Source organism: Temnothorax nylanderi, unplaced genomic scaffold (assembly GCF_030848795.1).
Source record: "Temnothorax nylanderi isolate EJ_2023f unplaced genomic scaffold, tnyl_v1.0 TNYL_tig0107_pilon, whole genome shotgun sequence".
Lineage (NCBI taxonomy): Eukaryota > Metazoa > Arthropoda > Insecta > Hymenoptera > Formicidae > Temnothorax > Temnothorax nylanderi.
In genome coordinates, this window is record NW_027249169.1 from 434,015 (window position 1) to 449,751 (window position 15,737).

Consider the following 15,737-nt stretch of genomic DNA (forward strand, 5'->3'; position numbering starts at 1 on the left):
TTATAATTTTATAAGGAAAAATTTAACAAATATTAGGTATTTTTGTTAACTGTAGAAACGTAAAAAATACGTTTCTTAAATCATGGTTTCAAAAACATTTTTATTCAAACGTTTCTTAACGGTTCTTTACGGTTATGAAACTATGTATACGTTCAAAAAACGTATATGAAACTAATATGTGCTACCTGGGGTGTTTCTATATACGCACGTGCACGCACTAATTTTCAGTTATAACTAAATCCTGACTAATCGTTTTAATTACATTATAAAAATTGTATGAATGTAGAGAAATAATGTTATAATTCTTGCGTGGTTTTTATTCCCAGAACAAATATAAATTTAAGATCGAGTGATATATATGTATAATTAATTTAATCCTAAGTAATAAAAAACCAAATTTATTTTGCAATAAATTGCCTTCAGTGATTTTAAAAAAGGATGCTTATTAGCATCAAGAGTTACGTCGATTGAAAAGGACCAAAACCAATAGTCGAAACGTCGTGACGATTATAATTAATAAAGATGATCAGTTAGGTCGAATAAAAAATCTTTATTGTCAATAAACTTTATTCTTCGAAAAATATAAATTAATAATAAGTACATGCGCGTACTTATTTAATATTTAATTTATAAATTTGTTTGAAAATAAATATCTTGTCAATTTATAAAGAATTCAATATTTTCAATATATTCATGTGTATAATATAATACTTCTCCGTATTATATACAGATACATGTATAAATATGTATATAAAAATATATATATACCATATATATCACACATATATTTAATATTATATATATATTTATATGAGATACATATATAAATAATAAATATAATATAAATAATATTATACATACATATAAATATAGATTATAGCATCTCCACTCTCCACAATATATAATTGTACATTAGTCGCATATTTTAATACAGTATTATATAATTAATAGTAATCTTAATAAAGTTAAGAAATATAATTTTTCATACAGTCAGTATCGGAAATAGACTCTCTCTGTAATACGCGCATGCGCCAGCAGTCCAGCGTCCAGCACTCGCGTCGCGCGTCGCGCGGTTCGCCACATGTTTCACAACGTGCTTTACGCGGGGTGCTGGGTGTATGTTTATAAACGTTACAGGTTTACGCGTATTTTATTTTTCCGCGTGTAAGGAAAAAGTGATTTGTAGTAAACAGGCGCACCAATGACAATTCAAGACATGGACATCTGTTTAAATGTCACGGCGGATCCAGCTGTCACAACGAGGAAGGTAGGTGCTTGGTTAGGTTAGATTTAGGTTAGGAGGATATCTGTAAGCATGCCACATGTGTGCAAAGAATTTGCACCAATTTTATGCAATTGCGTATAGTAAACTGAACAAAAATCTAAGAAAAAGACTGATGAATAACGTAAAGTAATTGTTTGTGCTTAGAACATATTGAGAAGAACCGAGTCTTCCAATGCCTCAATTAAAAGATTGAAGAATCAATCTTTCCATAAAGATGCAGTACTAAGTAGCAAGGAATCAAAGAGAAACGCGAACACGCAAGAGACAGGGCATAAGAGAAGAATTAAACAGAAGTTATTATCAGTTATCTTTGCCAAGAAGTTAAAAGAAGCAAACGCTCTTACTCAAAACATACAGCAACCTCCAATTCCATCTCAAGGTAAAGGCGCAACAGCGAAGATTGCAAAGTCAGAAAAAATTGAACAATCTAATGCAGCAAAAAAGAAGCATGTGAAATTTGATAAGATTCCTTCAAAGATCCATTCGAACTCTGACTCCACAAATGAATCAACTGTCTCCTTTGCAAAGGCGACAAAAGGTCATGTTGGTAAAGTACTGTTGGCGAGAAAGAGAGATGATTCAAAGCGTGAATCAAAGAAATCACTTTCTGATATATTTTCGAGTCAATTAAAGAATAAAAATAAGTCAGATACACTAAATTTGACTCAAAAACATTATATTCCTAAAAATAATTTTAAATTAGACAAAGAATCCAAAGTAGTAGCTAAGGAATCACCAGTTTTAAAATCTAATAAGATTCATTCTACCAAAAACTCTGATTCCACAATTGTGTCTTTTACAAAGGCAAAAAAAGGACATGTTGATAAAATATTGGTGAAAAAGAAAAATAATTCAAAGAGTGAACTAAAGAAATCACTTTCCAATACATTTTCGAATCAACTAAAAAATCAAACTGAGTCAGATACTCTAAATTTAACTGAAAAACATGATACTCTAAAAGATAATTTTAAATCAGACAAGAAAAATAAAGTAGTAACTCAGGAATCACCTATTTTAAAAAACACAAAGGAGACAGATATCTTAAACAAAAAGAAAGAGAGAAAATATAAAGAGAGAATTGTAAATAACGATAGGGAATCAGACAAAACTCCAAAATTAATGCACAGAGCTGGTGGAAAAATTTCCTCTTTGTTTGGCAATAATCCCGATATACCAACCATAGGCCAGCGATTTGTAAAACCTGTAAATGAACCAGTTTTTACAGAGATCACTTTCGCAGATCTCAATATTCATCCGTTTATGGTTAGTATTTGTATGTAGTTAACACTTGTAATGAAAACGTTTGTAACAAAGTAACGATTTATACCTCTTCTTACAGATATCAAATTTAGAGCAAAATATGGGTATAACTAAAATGACAACGGTTCAACAAAAAGCGATCCCTCAAATATTCTCAGCTAAGGATATTCTAATAAGATCTCAGACAGGATCTGGTAAAACGTTAGCATATGCTTTACCAATTGTTGAAATGTTACACAAAATTAGACCAAAATTAAATAGAAACAGCGGTTTATCAGCCCTTGTGGTTGTTCCGACGAGAGAATTGGCCTTGCAGACGTACGAGTGTTTTATAAAACTAGTTAAAGTGAGTAAGAGGCAAATATATTTTAAATACATTAGCATTTATTAGATGTCAAAATAACTTTTTAAATAATTTTAGCCTTTTACGTGGATCGTACCAGGCTACATAGTTGGCGGAGAAAAGAGAAAAGCGGAAAAAGCTCGGTTACGAAAGGGATGTAATATATTAATATCTACTCCTGGTAGATTATTAGATCACATAAAGCATACAAAAGCGTTGAGATTAAATGACGTCAAATATTTTGTATTAGATGAAGCTGATAGAATGCTTGATATGGGATACGAAATGGACATTTCTGGGTAGGTTTTCTGTTTTTTTTTATTTTTCAAAAAAATTGGCAATTAAATTTTGTATATAGGTTAATGCAATTATTATTTAATATCTTAACAATAAGAAAATTAAATAATAACATGAACATAATTACAAAATTAATTAATAATATGTATTGTGCAATTCAGGATAGTAAGCGCTTTGAAAACATCATGTTCTAATAATGACGAATCAGGATACGACGCTATGAAAATATTTAAGCAAAATAATAAAAAGACATTTACAGATGAAGAAATTGAAGAAATTTCGAAGGAACATAATATGAAATCCAAAACAGGAGAAAATGATACCGATGGTAGTAAAAAGAAACAAATATATCATTCAAGTGATGACAGCGATAGCGATCAGAGTGCTAATACCGTTCTATCGAGAAAAATGAAAAAGGATGAAAAACATTCCGGTGTGAATCAAGAATCTTATTCGAAAGTGGAAGATGTTGAAAATAAATCGAAAAGGCAGACAATCTTGTTGTCCGCGACTTTGACACAAGCCGTCGAGAAATTGGCGGGTCTCACGATGCACAATCCGATCTTCGTTGATGCAGCTAAAGAGAATTTAGAAGCGAGCGAGGGCGATATTAGCGAGATTAACGAAGACCTAATAGTTCCGCAAAGTGTAATTCAGAATTACATAGTCACCCCGCCTAAATTGAGAATGGTCACTCTAAGCGCTTACATCGCCGGGAGATGTCAGGTAGGAAAATTTTCAAACTGCATTGTAGCAATAATACATTGTGTCGAATTGCGACTTGTATAGTAGCATTTTCTTTTTTTTTTTTTTCTTTAGACTCCTGGGCAACACAAAACACTAATTTTTATGGCCACACAAGACATGGTAGATTATCATACCGAAATTTTGTCCTCTGTCCTTACGAAACCAATTGATGACGACGACGAAGACTCCGATCCGCTGGTTGACGTAGAATTCTTTAAATTACATGGTAATATGACACAGAAAGAAAGGACGGAGGTCTTCAAAACTTTCAGTCAAGCGAAAAGTGGAGTACTACTGTGCACGGTAAGTTATATATTTTCGAAAATTACTTTAAATGCTTCGAACGTCTACTAATATACCTATTGTAGACATAATGAAGTTATCTTTATTCCTTTAGCGCATTATAAGTATTTGAACTTCTTAACTTGTTTACTCTTAAATTACATTGCACGTCATGAGTTTTACTCGAGATCAGATATACTTTGAAAGATTAAATATTATATAAATAAAAAATATAAGTGTATAATACGAAAGCGTTGAAAAATTAAGAGAGAATAGCAACGAAAGAATAACGAAAGAAAAGTCAGGGATATCTGTCGGCACTCCCTATGCTGTAAATTACTTCGTGGCTTATTCTTTCGAGAGGGAATTTAATACATCTGGACCCACGCTGTGTTCGGAGGTTAAAAATTATGCGGGCGCATGAACCCTTCGTAATGAGTATAATTACAACCATTTGTCTGTTCCCCATATCTGTGCTTTCTTTACTTCACGAAGCGATTTAGGGGAGTCCGAACTTTGCATTAACAATCCTTTTCTATTAACAATTACTAATCTTCTACGAAACAAACTGCGCCGCTTTTCAATCAAATCTCTAATAGTCTAATGGAAAGATATTTCTCATCCGAATCGTAATAAACGCGAAATGTTTACCTATTTGCGATATATCCACAGAAGTGTCTGTTTCGCTAATTGCATTCTGCGAGCGGCGTAATTAATCATGACGCGATAATGTTTGCGAAGTAACGGATAACTTTCTTTCTCCCCGCCGCTAATTACATTCGTATTACGTCGGCCGAATTAATCCGACGTCGAATAACAGAACAACTTTCTGATTCACATTGAACTCTCGGCGACGGCTTTAACTGCCGTAATTACCGGTGAAAGCGATCGATTTCGTCATTAGACGCGGGGACCGTCAAAAATAAAACGACGGCGGATCTCATTTCTTCATCGACCAATTTAGATTTTAGCGTGAAATACTGTTATGGCGCTTTCACGTGTCTCAAGTATCGCGAATATCGGAAGAACTCGTGCAAAAGGAAAGAAGAAAAATATTAAATCGCGGCAAGATTTGCGAATTGTGAACTTCACGATCGGCGTCACGCAAACGAATGACAACTTATCGTAAAAATTAATTCTTTTCCATCAGGCGATCTTTCTCTCTTTCTCTTTCTCTCTTTCTCGTAAAGTCGACGTCCGATTCGAAAATTCCGAAGACTCGCCGCGGGTTCTCGTTATCCTCTCTACTGTCCTCGTTAAGCCCTATACATTGCGATTAATTGACGACCTGTTCTTTCGAATTATGTCTCAAACCCGTGTCGCCCTCCAAAGAAGAACAAGATCAGAATCTGCGAAATTAATTCTGAATAACGAACATTCGTTCGTCGGACTTTATAGCTTTCTTTTCTCACGATTTTATTTATTCTCGACTTTCGCATATGCCATAATTTCTCTGGCAAAACAAACTTTGTGTAAAGAAGTTACGGCATGAATATAATAATAATATTTGATGCGATGAAACGAGGCAATTAACATGTAGAAAGATTAAAATTACGATCAAATATATTTTGTACTTCTTTAGAAGCATGAATGTATGATGCTTAAAAATTCACGTCATTTTACGGCGATATAAATATTGATTAATGTGTATATAACATTTTGATGGTTATTATTCTAATTTTTAAAAATTATGTTATAATATTATGTACTTTATTTACTTTTTACGTGATTTTTTCTAGTTGCATGTTATGCCAATGTAGATTAAACAATCTGCGCATAATTCTTTATTATAAAGAATGCTTATATATTTTATTCTTATATTTCATTGTTTGCTTATTAATCCTGCGAGATCTGTTTTAATATCAAAATTCTTGAAAGCCGAGTTTAATATCAAATTTGTTAAATTTGCTTTGTTGATTTTAAATGCTTAATTGTCTAAAAAAGCAGGTGGATTTATCAAGATCATTAAGATACAGAAAATCCAAAATATAAAAAATACGTGAATAATTACGCTGCTAAGAACATGCAACGCATTTACTCGTTACTATTAAATCGATAAATCCCGGTCGCGCGAACATATTGACATGACGTCGCCAACGTTGTTGCGAGCACGAGAGGGAGAAGGAAGAAGGCGGAATAATTTACTGTGTACTTAGAGAGACGTCGGGCATATTTAACTCCTTAATGTTGATCCGCGGAATGTGCGATGGCAGCCGCCCACGTTTTACGGCGTCGCTACCACGTAGGTTTTACGGCCGCGTTATTAATTTCCACGTTGAAAAGCCACGAGGGCACCCGCGGCCGGAATGTTCCGCGGCTCTCAGCGGTGGTGGATCCGGATCCACGATGTGATCTATGGCCCGAGTGAGATGTTTTGAGCGGACGATCCGTTCTCGATCCCGCGGCCCACGATCCCCCGGTCCCTTTCTTAAACGATCGTTTGTCTTAATCGCCGCCATCGATCGCTCTTCAGCGCGCCGCTCTCTTTACGTGTGTTGAAACCGGTGGCAGGTATCGTGCTTGTATCGTTTTAATGTGCCAAGTGCACTTGCTCCGATTGCGAGCGCCGCGCAAGTGATTATATAGGCTTGCGTTGAATTTTAAGGAAATATTCTTTGGCAAAGTTAACTCCGAGTGACAATTTAAATCGCGATGATATCACATTATAGTTAACGTTAAAAGCGTTTAATTTATTTTTCACTTTCTATATAATAAACATTCTATAATTCTATGTAATAAACACTATATTTGTCAAAGTTATGTAAGTTATTTGATATTTTTCTTTAACTATGTTACATAAAGTTCCATGCTGCAAGCATTGACTTCTCCTTTTATTCAGTTCGTTTTGTTCTCATTAATATTCTTAATCGCGCAAAAAATAAATGATTAGAAATTGCTTTATCGATATTCATCGAGCGATAAGATGTAACGGAATCACGGGGCGAGCTCGAGTGATTCGGTCCGATCGACAGCATTTATTTCGATTGGTCGGGGGTTTCTCTCTCGTATTCCTTCACGCTGGCGCCCGGATCGCGCCGTCGTCGACGTACGTTGAATTAATAGCAGGAAAAGATGTAATAAGAATACACGGATACACGTCCGTATCGTGCCGCGAAAGAATTCCGGGGTGCCGCGACGCCCCCCCACTGGTGGTCTGGGATTAGTCCCCGGGGCCCGTCAAGCGGAGCGACCCGGCGGAGGCTCTCGCCGCGGTAAATCATCGGCCAGCCGAACGTAGGAAATCAGGGCCGTGCTCAAACGTTCGCCGTTGGGGTCTCGCAGCTGGGCGCCCGCTGCCAGCCGCGCGCATTCACGTCGCCACAAAACGAGAAATCGCCGCGGTTTGTAAGACATTTGTACCAGCAGGTCGCAGACTCGCCGTTGCCGCTCTTGTTCGTGGAACGAGCCACTTCTCGGAGGAGGTTGGAGCTCGATAACTACCAAGAACATTGTTCCGAACAAATTGCGGTGGAATCACGAGGTTCCGGTTCTTATCCGAATTGTTTTATATCAAAGTGCTTTGTATCTCGATCTAGAAAAGATCCGAAGTCTTTTCTTTATATATCTCGCGTGACGTAATTTATGAATGGTCGTAATATGTCATTGGGATTAAACAGCGGATTTAGATTTAGACAGTCTTGTTCTTATATTCTTATGTTCAACAAGATTTGGAAGATGTTCGACGTGAAAATTGCCGGTTCTAGGATATGTAAGATATATATTTCTCTTTTTTTTCCAGGATGTCGCAGCTCGAGGATTAGACATGCCGAAGGTAGATTGCGTTGTTCAGTATACCGGTCCAATTTCGGCTAGAGATTACGTTCATCGAATCGGTAGAACCGCGCGCGCAGGTTGCTCCGGCACGGCGACAATCTTCCTGACGCCTCCGGAAATCGAGTTCGTGCGGATGCTCGAGTCGAGGCGCATCAGAATCAAGCAGCAGGACATGAACGATGTCCTGGACAAGCTACTGGGGCCCTTTTCCAAGCATAACTCCGTGCAGGCAGCGGCTGTCGCCCTTCAAAATGATTTCGAAGATTTAGTGTTGGAGAATCAGCAACTTGGCGCGAAAGCGTGTAAAGGTAAGCGTGTAATATTTTACGATTCGCGCTACATAATAAAACGTATATACTCTTCTTTTGATACCATAAAATTGTTAATCATTATCAAGACTTGAAGCCGGATATAATATTTATGAATTTGACACTAATATAGACTGAAGTTCAATGGTTCGATAATGAGAGGCAAACTATCATACAGTAAATTGCCGCTATAGAAATAGTTACGTCTTAAAATAGTCTCTTCCTAGTTATTAGCATATATATTCGCGTGTATACTTTAAGAGGTGCGCGTGCAATAAAAGCTTAAATCTTTGCTTTCGTGAGAGGCAAAGTGTTGATGAGGAGCTGCGAAGGATGAGTGAACATCTACTTTGACGCAGTTGGATTGTAACGAAAGCGAGCTGACTTTCAGGGTAGACTAAGCCAATTCCAGCGAGCACCCCACTCGCATATAAAGCAACCCCTACGCGTACACGTTATGGGGCTCTTATTCCGTCTCCCTTCACATTTGCCTCGTTCGCCACTTGGATATTTACATAGTCTACGGACGAGGAGGGATGATCCTGTTTGCTATGCCACGGTTACTCTATTAGGGTCGTTACCGAGAAGAATTTATTTGCTGCAATAATAAATCCATTATACCCGGTCTAATACTCGTCAAGTGAAGACATTAGCCCTCTTCACATTCACGATGACTTTTTTTTCCCCCGCAAATCTATTTGCTTTTCCATATAAATATCGTCAGTTAACTTGTTGCTTTCTTAAATCACTTCTCGATTACTTTATTCAAGGCTAGGGACAACTTTGTCGCTTAAATACGAGTATGTACATAGTTCTAAATTTTTTTCTTATTAAACTTGAGAAGCTTTAGAGAGATCTCTGCTCTATTGAGACGTAATAATAGCAATGTAAACCAATCTTGCATATCTTACGAGGATTACTTTTACGGAAGTGCATTAACCACTAGTGTTACGTCGATTGCTATAACCGCGCGAACGAGCATTTCCAAAAAGGAAATTCGGGACCATTAATCTTTCTAAGAGGTTTTCGAGCTTCGAAATTGTCCCGCATCAGCCGAGGCTTTACACGAAGGTTAGCCACGGTTTTTGAGCGCTTAGCCGCCCCAGATTTGAGTGACGTTACACAGCTAACCACTTGACCGTTCCTCCGCACGTACCGAGTGATTGATAGATTAATTGCTGCCGCCGTTCGTGACCCCGGTATTGCACTTTTCGCATGGAAACCGAGGGAGCGAATGAGAGGAAAGCAGGAAGTGGATAACAAATTAGTTAACATCTCTCGATATATCTACCGGGACTATTTGCTATCGGTCATTTATTTGTTCTAATGTGTGCCCATATCGACAAAAATAATTCAAAATGTTTGGAAAAGTTTCTCGTGACAGAGAGAAATATGGTAAAAACAATATTTTTATTACGAAATATTTTCATCTATCTCAAGGATAATAACACATAGGTTGTGTTTTCTGAAATTGATAAAATAATTGTCCAAGGATAATTTTTTCACGTAAATAAAAATTATTTTCAAGTATTCCAATATTCTTTGTTATTTGCATTTTTATTGCAATTTTATGTAATCGTGCATCTGATATCAGCTATTTTACATTTTTCACATTTAAGCTGAAAAAAATTAACCGTACTTAAATCCGTGATAACGTCGTATATCGAACACATAATACAAGGCATAGTGTTGGAATTAAGATCGTAAAAACGCTCGTACAGCAGAAGCACAACAATGGAAAATAACGCGGCAAACGTGGACACGTTCTGCGCTCTTCGCGACAATTCCGAAATTTATTTAATTCGCGACTGATGCGGAGACGAGCGGAGAAGTGGAAATCTCGCTAATTCGTAACATTATCACCCCAATAGAGCCGAACAGCCTTCAATAGCAAGTACAGCTCTATAGAACTACCCCCGAGCTGCGACCCTCGCCACTAACCTGAGGGATTCATCCCTCACTCCTATCCCATATATACGATTTGAGCCTCGTGTCGGTCGCACGGCTATATTCCATTCGTCGTAATTCTCTGTAAATATTTTTTGAATATTATAGCTTAGCAGAAGCAGCATAACAAGCAATAATCGGGCCACTTAATCTTATGCAACCTATTTCGTCCGATCAAATAATTTATTTGATTTAGACTTATCAAGATAATGATACGTAAATTGATATAATAAACCATATTCGAGATTTAAGATGGTTATGAATTTGCCTACACTTTATATTTTTTTATCTGGTTATAGTCGAGTTTTCCAGACAGCACTTGTTTAAAAAAAAAAGCAATATTTTGCTAATTATTGTCGTGACAATCGTACCACTGTTGAGCTAATCTTGCGCACTCGTCGCGAGTTAGATTGAATTCGGTGTACATCGTTCGCGCGCCTTTCACAGAGGGTGGCCGATACAATCCAACCACTGAATGTGACTTCCGCCAAAACCACTTACGCTTTGTGGCGAGAGACTCTTAACAATACGATACAGGATACAAATACAATAAGACGCAGTTACATCACTTAGGAACAATGCTACCCCACTCTTACACCCCCGTTCTTCCCGCCGCTCCGGCTTCTCAGTTAGACACCGCCCCCACGTGTGATTTATGTGCTAAATGGAGAAAAACATTTCTCCCTTTTCAACGCTGACACCAAGTCACAAGAAAGACTCTAGCAATGTTTCTTATATATGCGCGGAAAGGAGGAGCTGAGATTGGAAGCAGACGGAAATCAGAATTGAAAACGTTGAGACATACATAAGCCCGACCGCGAGAGAATTATGAAAATTAGAGGTACTTAGAGGGGATTCAAGCGAAACGTGTAACTAAATCTATTCGGTGATATATAAATTCATTATTTCGTTTCAAGAGAAATAGATGCCGCATTTAGATACAAGAATACAATAGCATTCAAACACTACCATCCAAACTGCATTTAGTTTATTTGAGAAAGTTTATTAATAATTGAAGAAGAGATGTTTCTTCTTGTTTCGTACCTTGTTCCATTATAATCATTGACTTAATGTCATCATGTTACGCGAAATGTCTTCGCTGCTAGAATATAGAAATTTAAGCGATCAGGGATATCCGGAATGAGCAACCGGAAGCCAAATTCATCTACTCTATCAGGACTGATTGTGAGAGATTTTTCACACGGAACGCACGCCAACGGTGCATGTGCACATGTCGAGTTCTCTCAGGACCAGAGATCCCCCGGGTTTCTCACCCGTGCGCACAAGCAAGAGACGTTAAGAAGGGACGCGAGGGTGACTATTAGCTGCAGCACTTGACTCGGCTACCTCCTCCTCACCGTTAATGCCCCTTAATAGCCCGCCACGGGGCGCGCACACACCCCACGGAATCGCGCGGCCCAACCCCCGTGGAACCACCTAATGGAACTGCGATTAATAAGGGCGCACTACATGTAACTGATCATTACATCCGAGAGTTGCACGTGACCTCTTAAACGTAGACGAGATAAGTGTACTCGACGCGGCACCTCTCGAGTTTATTCACATTTTAGGCTTATTCGTCTTGGGAGACTACATGAATTTAGTATTTTGCTATTAATTGCAACGTAGGCATAACGGTTCATTATGACAGTACCAAAAGTCACGATTAATTTGAAACAAAATACATATTTATTCCTCCAAACACAATTATCGCACATCACGTGGATAATTACGCTGGTACATATTTTTTATCGTACTTAACGTGTCTGCAAGTAATCTGATGCGCATATCTGCAATGGAAACAACGAGCGGGTGGAAAGATAATTGTTTTATTTTACATAAGAATCGTATTCTCTTCTGTAGCCTACGTCTCCTGGATGCGTTTCTATTCAAGTTATCCGCGCGACATGCGCGAGATATTTAATCGAAAGGATCTTCATTTGGGTCACTATGCCAAGAGTTTCGCGTTGAGGGATCCGCCGCAACGAATCGGCGGAATTGGCAAGAAGCTACACGAGAAAGAAATCTCGAGACCTAGGCACAATAATCGTCTGTCGAACAAACCGTAAGTATAATATTTCCTTTTCTTTCTAATTTGCAAGGTGTGAATGTATCTCGCCCGAATTAATCTTACGCGCGAGTATATCGCGAAAATCACGATCGATACGTTCTTAAAGTCCCATTTGTTCCTATCGAGGCGTCACGTATAGCGGAACTTCGGAAGCGCACACTTTGCGTCACGCACAGTTGCGGTGGACAATATGCTCCCATTTTGGGAGAGGACATCACGAATGGTTGGTCCGGCTGTTGACCCGCTCAGCTGACGTTTCAGCCGCGCGATCGCGAAGCCCATCGTCTCCGGAGTGACGGTATTAATGACGGATTCACGCGTGGCTTGGCGTGTTAACCGCGACGCACATCCCTGGCCCTCCTCCTCCTCTTCCTCGCCGCCCACCCCCGCGCGCGCGCGCGCGCGAGCACGCGCGTGTACAGGCGTAGCCGGCATAGGGCGAGCAATGGCACGCACACGCCATGTGCGGGATGGCTCGGTGCGGCTCCTAGAGAGGTTGAACGCATCAAAACTGTCGCTCTGTGTCATCCGTCATGTACGACGAACGGGCGGACGTGTTCTACGGTGGCTGGCAGCCATAAGCCATACGGCTCTCATCGTGTTCATCCTCGTTGTGGTCCCCGTTCTCCCCCCGAGTTGCGTTCACTCCATCTAACTCGCGTCGTCTCGCTCGCTCGCGACAAGTGTATCTTATTCCTTCTCTCGTTGCTCTGGCCTTCCTCTCTCGCTCACGTTCTATCTTCATGCGGTGTGCATTTCACATGGCACTCTGCTGGCTTCTGCCCTTCTCCAGGCTTCTCTCCGTCTCTCCTTCTCTCCTTCTCTCTCTCTCTCTATCTCTCCATTGTTCATAATTATACAATACGGCTATTAAACAGACTGATGCGACCGCCACTTCCGGTCGTGGCTGCGCCATTTACGGAAACCACGGGACGAGCACGAGCCTCCCTCTCTTTGCCCCCGTCGCTCCGTCTCGCTCGCGTTCTCGAAATCCTGAAACTGTCACCTACCCACCCGCTCGCATACTTCTTCCCCGCTCGCGTGTGCCCTCTTGCGTGTCCTGATTTTTTTGACACGAGCGCTTCCCGCCTTCCATTCATGCATTATTCTCCATTATTCTGCTTTTAATTTCAGTGAACATAATTTCTAATGCTGTATATAAACATGAAATGATATATCTTACTACAAGTTTCCTATTTTCATTTTAAATCTGAATTTGTTTTCCCGGAGTTACCCCGGTTATGAATATCCTAGTCTTATCATAGCTAACGTATTTTACATCTGTTGCTTGCCATGTCACCGGCTTATACACGTATACATACACATACACTTAGTCCGTTGCTCTTTCTTTTCACGGCCGCAAACGAGCCAAGTCCAACCACCACGGGCGCTATACTAAGTAATTTCTACGCCAACGTTCCTTCTACTTCATGTATCACGTCGTCTACATCACACACGAGTACCTCCCGCGTTTTTACCGAGCTTTATAATTCCTATGTTCTCCGGCGATCATTTGCCTGCACTGCCATATTCAGCGTTCTCCGTCTCTGTCTTTCTCTTTCCTTCTACGACCACACAGTCTCCTCTATCAGCCCTTTTTTTTCGCGTTAAGCGCGGCGAATCTTTTTCCCCGAGACCGGCATTACGCATTAACGTGTTTAATGCGATTTGAATGGGCGTGCTTTGGGTGAGCACGACGGGCAACCGACTGGTGCCCTCCGCACGGGGAGAGAACGAGTCAGTTTTAATGGGTGAAAGGCGGGCACTGAGCTGACGGTCCAATGGATCGAGAGACGACCACGGTATACGCCTCTGTGGGTGCGATTACCTATACGTTTGTGTGCGTATCTTAGCCCAAGTGCGTTTGTGAATGTATGCATGCGTGTATGCTTGACGCGGTTTCACGTCGTCCTCTTTGCAGTCTACTGCAGGACCGTTGTAAGACCGACGATAATTTTCACAGTTTCGATACTTTGCAATTAGAACGATCAATGCCATTCTACAACTTGGAGATGTAAAATATAGCCAATATTTTCTATTTATATTTTCTTTCTATTTCCAATTTACAGAACTTGCCTCAATATTAGTATCTAGTTCTGGAAACCACTTTACTTAAATTAGTAAATAAATTGCGTATAAATTAGATATACGTATACATATGTAATATACACATATATTTTTTTTTATTAGATATACAACAACGATACAATGCGAATTTTGGACGATAATTATGTTATTTTATGTATAATTCCATTGTAGTTAAAAAAATATCGTGTCGATTACTGCTGCAAAGTTAATTGCGAAACTTATATGTAAATTATCTCGGTTAAACGGGAGCTGCCATTGTAGACCATAAAGCATGATAACGCGTACTTCGTGCGTGACGCGAAGCGGTGGACAAAAACGTGGTAGCGGACATGAAATTTGGTACGGCAGTTGGTGGAGGCCCACCTCCGTTTCGTCCGCGGGGTGTATCGTCGCGTTTTGATGCGCGCGCGCGCGCGCGTCCTGTTTTTTCTTTTTCTTTTTTTTTTTTGCCTCAATTTCCGATTACCGCGCTCTGTCCTCACCACATGTCGTTTACGTCGAATTATCGAAAATTGCGGGTTAGTCCTAATGTGAGAATTAAAGTGCGCGCCGGCTGACTACTCTCACTTCCAGATCTGAAGGGGTGCCGCAAAAGAAGCAGAGGACCCGAGACGGCGACGGGCAAAGAACGGGATTATTGAAGAGGGTTAGAATGCTCAACACATCCGAATACGATAGCGGCCTCGAACCCCCGAAGAAGCCAAAGAAGTAATTCCTCGTACTTCGTCGCAATTGTATGTACCTACATTGGCTCGATTGTATACATGTTGTAAATAGAAACAGCGATTTCATGTCGGTGCATCGCTTCTTGTGAACATGCGCCCACATGTTTTTAGCCTTAATATGTTTTACAATAAATGTTAATTAAATGTTTTAACCTAATTTACATATGTTTATCCTTTATCTTTCCAAATACTCGATAGTTATCTTTTTAGTGTTTTAATACGGAAAGATGTACATCTTTTCGCAATTTTCTTGCGTCTACTATGACGATTAAATAATATGTATTTACCATTTTTACTATTTTGAATATTCTGTTGGATCATGTTTTATTAACTAGCAGAGATTATCATGGTTGAATCCTGATACAAAGCAACATAATGAGCAAGATATAATTTTATAACGTATTTATTTTTTACAAATGTTACAATTACTTAGTAACGATTGGATTTTTATTTCACGTTAACTACAGTTTCTATTTTTATTACTGTGCGTTTCTGATGTCATTTAACATCGTTCTCCACTTTATTTTTTGCAATGGTTACTAATTGGTGGCAAATACGCTGCGGCAAAATGCAGTACGACGGGAAAATGCCGGGTTTAGGGAAATTAACT

General features: G+C 39.3%; 1 protein-coding gene across 1 annotated transcript; it reads left to right on the top strand.

The window, feature by feature from the left end:
* Positions 1-1,051: 1,051 nt before the first annotated feature.
* Positions 1,052-15,284, top strand: LOC139775864 (ATP-dependent DNA helicase DDX31). The gene is made up of 9 exons (XM_071712189.1): positions 1,052-1,267; positions 1,430-2,548; positions 2,625-2,891; positions 2,967-3,187; positions 3,347-3,911; positions 4,005-4,235; positions 7,954-8,296; positions 12,107-12,308; positions 14,976-15,284. The coding sequence occupies exons 1-9, from the start codon at positions 1,202-1,204 to the stop codon at positions 15,112-15,114; spliced, it is 3,153 nt and encodes a 1,050-aa protein (XP_071568290.1). The 5' UTR covers positions 1,052-1,201; the 3' UTR covers positions 15,115-15,284.
* The last annotated feature ends 453 nt before the right edge of the window (positions 15,285-15,737 follow it).